A 4817-nucleotide genomic window follows, 5' to 3' on the forward strand; every position below is an offset into this window, starting at 1 on the left:
TTTATGGTTCTTTAATGAATACCCTTGCAAATTTTTAATGATCCTTTGCATCATTGTTGTTCTAGGGTGACCTAATCGGTCATGCCCAGGGACGGATCCTGAAATGTTATCGTTGGGGGGGCCAATAACATATATAATATTAAAGAAATATGCAAATAAATTATAATATAAGATGCATTACAAAAATATAGCGATAGAGAATATATATTTAAAGTACAAACAAAATATGCATACTTTTTACTAACGAAGTAGTACACGTCGATTCTTCATATCATAAAATTTATCGATAATAGAATCAGTGTCAAATCTTTCAGCAATCTTCTTCTCAATGTAAATCAAAAGACAATTAGCAAGAAATTCATCTTCCATTTTATTTCTGAGTCTATTCTTCACAATATTCATAGCTAAAAAGATCTCTCAGTTGTAGCAGTTAAAACAGGGAGAGTTAATACCAAGCGAATCAAACGATCAATCAAAGGATATGTTAAAGACTTTCTTGTCTTTGTTAATCCTTGACATAACTCTGAAATTGTGCACAAGTAGTTAACTCAACATGATTAGGAACATCAAGTTCATAATGTTGGGCTTGCATTCTAATGTGAAATTTCTCTTAGTCACTGAAGTCACCTGGATAAAATCGTTCTACTAATTCACATACTTTGTTGACGCTGAAGAACTTATAATTATCTCTGGGATCTAAAGTTAAACTTAAAGTAAGTAATTCCACCATATTATCATTGAATCTTCCATTAAGCTCTTGCAACTGTGTATCAATTACAGCCAGAAATAAACTAACACGGTAATGATGCTCCACTAAAATTTGGTCAACAATTTTGCGAGTTTGGCCTCTTCTATGAATATGCAATGCATTCATATCAGGAACTTCAACTTCATGTTTCTCACAAAACAATATAACTTCTTTTATGAAAGCCTCCCAACTTGATTCTCTCATTCGTTGGATTAATGTCTTGGTAGTAGAAACCAGAGTTAAAGCATTCAATATGTCTTGATTTTTTCGTTGCAAAGCTTGACAAAGATTATGACTAACTTCCAAAATATTTCTTATCAAATTCAAAACTAAGACAAATTCAAGGATGTGATAGCATCATAAGCAGCACTAGCATCACCACGAGTGGAGAAATTACCTTCTTCAGTGCTTTTTTCAAGAACTTCACAAGTAGCATCAAACATGCATAGCAAGCTACGTACAGAATTCAAATGAGACCCCCATCTAGTATCTCTAGCTCTTTGCAAAGTACCAATTTGATTAAGTCCACTACCTGTCATAAGTTGATCATCGGCAATTAAGTTTGCAACATTATTTACTTGAGTAACCCTTAACTGATCATAACGTTTAGGAGAAATAGTCACAACATTCATAATTAGTGTAAGTTTTGAAAAGAATTAATGAACATAGCAAACTTCTTTGGCTACAGAAACAAATGCTAATTGTAATCGATGAGTAAGACAGTGAATGTAATAAGCAAAAAGGCAATCTTTCAAAAATAGAGCTTGCAATCCATTCCATTCACCACACATATTACTAGCTCCATCATACCCTTGTCCCCTAAGATTTTGAACATCAAGATTATGACGAAAAAGAACTGATGAAATTTCTATTTTCAATGTCAAAGAACACGTATCAGAAACATGTATAAGATCAAAAGGTCTTTCTTGAACACAACCGTGCTTGTCTACAGATCTCAAAATCACAGACATTTGTTCTCGCTTTGACTCATCTCTTGCTTCATCAATAATTATACAAAATTTAGAATCACCAATTTCTTCTCGAATTGTTGCACGCACTTTTCTAGCAAAGATATGTAATATATCTTTTTGAACACCGGAAGATATATATTGAGCATTTTCAAGAACAACATTATTAACATTCTGATTACAGGAAGCCAAAAGCTTAATTAACTCAATAAAATTTCCCCTATTCAATGATCCAGGACTTTCATCATCGCCTCTAAATGCACATGCTTGAAATGCAAGCCATTGAATAGCATTAATAGATGTCTTCAACCTTAAGCGGTTATTTGCAATAGTTTCATCACTATGCCTTTCAGGAACTTTGTCTATATGCTTAGATTGAGCCATTAAATCATCACAAGATTTCACACATAAATTATGGGGAGAATTAGGAATAGAACCCTCATGACATACAAATACACAATTCACTCCATTGTTTACTTTCTTCCAATTACTAAATTCTAACTCTAAAAATGCATTTTTTCCATCATTGTGAGTACCATAATGTTTACCAAACAAGTAGCAAGGCAAACAATAAGCAGCATCTTTTTCTGGTGAATATTCTAACCAACTTGAAAATTTCTTAAACCAAGAAGTTTGAAAATATCGACTGTGATTATTATTACCAGAAGCTGGATAGCTAATATTTGTTAGTTGGTATGGCTTAGCTATTATGTATGCTCTACGAATCTTATCACGTTGATTGACATTATACTGCCAAATTGGACGTCGCTTTCCTGGATCCTTTTCTAGTAAAGAGATATCAACATCTCTTTCTAATCTTGGAACTTTGGCTTTTTGTTGATGTGTATTTTGAGTAAGATTAGAGAGTTCACTTACTTGAACTTCTTGTGAAATAAGATTAGAGGGTTGACTTGTTTGAACTCCAACATCATCAGTAACTTTTCTCTTAAAAATTGCATCAATTTTACTTTACTTTCTTATCTAAAATATTTTAATTTCCTGTTACCTGAAAAAAATTTAAATAATTATATACTCACATGAATAAACAAAGTCTGAATATATTTTTATTAATTAAACATCAATAACAATATTTTTTTACTAAGTCATTATCAATTTCACTAAAAATAAAAAATAAAAAAAGAGAGAATAAATCCTAAAAATGAATAAGCTATTTATCTATAATTTATGTGATAAAAAAAGATAAAATTATATTATTTTATAGTAAAAAAATATGATTTATTAATTAATAATTTTATACAATTATATAAAAAAATAAAAAGTAGAATGAGTAGAGTAGTGAATACCTTTGCTATGACTGAAGACCGAAGCGAGGCTGTGAGCGCGTGCAGCGTGCTCCAAGAGAAGAGAAGACCGAACGTTTCAAACTTTCAATGTCAAAAGGAACAGCATAAAAGAAAGAGAATATCACACGTAGTGTTTATTATTTAAGAGTTTAAAAAAATTTAAAAACCATTATATTTTATTTTGGTTGGGCCTTAGTTTATACTACTATTTTTTTTTTGAAAAAGTTGGGGCCCAGGCCTCTACTTCCCCCCCCCCCTCTATGTATCCGTCCCTGGTCATGCCAAATAGTAAATTTATTTGGACTAATAAACTTCTGATTTACTATAACATATGATTCAATTGCACTAATATATGTATAATATACACCAGAAGAAAACATATACAATTATTTCATTGTGACTTTTTTATTTGAATCACAACTCATAATATAGAGAAACTCATTGTTATTCTCATTTAATTTCTCAATATGATATCCATTCTTACGGATATATTTAATACTCAACAAGTTCTTTTGAGACTTTGTATATAATAATGTATTATCTATAATGAGTTTTGTTCCTTTAGAAAATAAAATAATAACTCTTCCAGAGCCATGAATCATTTTACTTGTACTAATAATGATAGCAAAGTAAATTTTACTTTTGAAAGAATAGTATATGTGCTTGCACTATTCGTAATACAAATATCTTTTACTCATACCTTTGACATTTTTTTACAGAAAAGAATAGATATGAGAAAATGGAATTCAACGTATGATTTATCTTTAACATTAATTATCTTATGAAAGTCGTAACTCAATCACTTTGTTTATATATATAGTGAGTTAAATCATATTTTTACTTGCATACTTATTTTATTTATTGTACACATACTATAATAGCACAAATTTATTTATTGATCTTTTAAAACTTATATAGAAGGACAAATTTTAAAAGTAAATATATTATTCAAATATAAATAAGTAAAAACATACCGTAATATATCAAAAATAAAGCATAGAATAAGAAAAGAAATTATTTAACATTTTTGATGAGTTTGGAAAACTCTAAAATAATACTTGTGATGACTAAACATTATTAAAATAAATAATTACAAAATTATTAATCTGATTTTCATTTAACATATTTTGATTAATAATTTTGTTGCAGGTTTCATGATGGGCCGAGGAATAAGTTTCTGACTTAAGCCCATCAATTAGCCTTGTTACATGTTTTATAATGAGGCTGAAAATTTATATAATTGGGCCAGAATAAATGTTAATGTTGCAAGCCCAAACAAATGTTTTCTTGTTTGCTTCCTATGCTTGATCAGCTACACAACTTATCAGGAAAGCAAATGCTTACTAATTGGGCCAGCTTTTAATTTCAACACTACAAGCCCAAGTCTCACAAATGATGAATGTTTTCATGCTTGGTCCGAAACAAAGGAAAAAGGAAAGCATAGTGCTTCCAACGGAACCAAGTCTTTAACCATGTGATGGATTTCAAAATCTATTACATTGTTAATTAATGCATGGGGAACATGAGAGAGAAAAATTCAGCTGAAGTGATTGATAGCTATGATGTCTTACACGCCACTCAATAGGGAAGTAAAAGCAAGCTAAGCCTAATTAATTTGATCAACCACTTTGTGTTGCTTTTCTTTCAGATTCTTTAATTCTCTCTCATCTCTTTCTTCTTCTCTATTCGGTCCTTGTCCAGGAAACAATGGAGGCCGTGCTCTTCAACGAAGAAAAGGAAAGAGAAGCATGCCTCAAGACCATCAAGCTAATGATGGCAAGAATACATACCAAAAGA

The 4817-nt window shown here is 30.6% G+C and overlaps 2 protein-coding genes across 2 annotated transcripts; both read right to left on the bottom strand.

Moving 5' to 3' along the window:
• Nucleotides 1-404: 404 nt before the first annotated feature.
• Nucleotides 405-952, bottom strand: LOC114927756 (uncharacterized). The gene is made up of 2 exons (XM_029298695.1): nucleotides 628-952; nucleotides 405-523 (listed from the first exon to the last, which is right to left on the bottom strand). The coding sequence occupies exons 1-2, from the start codon at nucleotides 950-952 to the stop codon at nucleotides 405-407; spliced, it is 444 nt and encodes a 147-aa protein (XP_029154528.1).
• Nucleotides 953-1077: 125 nt separating this feature from the next.
• Nucleotides 1078-2100, bottom strand: LOC112803382 (uncharacterized). Its single transcript, XM_025846881.1, has 2 exons — nucleotides 1423-2100; nucleotides 1078-1341 (listed from the first exon to the last, which is right to left on the bottom strand). The coding sequence occupies exons 1-2, from the start codon at nucleotides 2098-2100 to the stop codon at nucleotides 1078-1080; spliced, it is 942 nt and encodes a 313-aa protein (XP_025702666.1).
• Between the last annotated feature and the right edge of the window lie 2717 nt (nucleotides 2101-4817).

The sequence above is a fragment of the Arachis hypogaea genome, chromosome 5 (assembly GCF_003086295.3).
Source record: "Arachis hypogaea cultivar Tifrunner chromosome 5, arahy.Tifrunner.gnm2.J5K5, whole genome shotgun sequence".
NCBI lineage: Eukaryota > Viridiplantae > Streptophyta > Magnoliopsida > Fabales > Fabaceae > Arachis > Arachis hypogaea.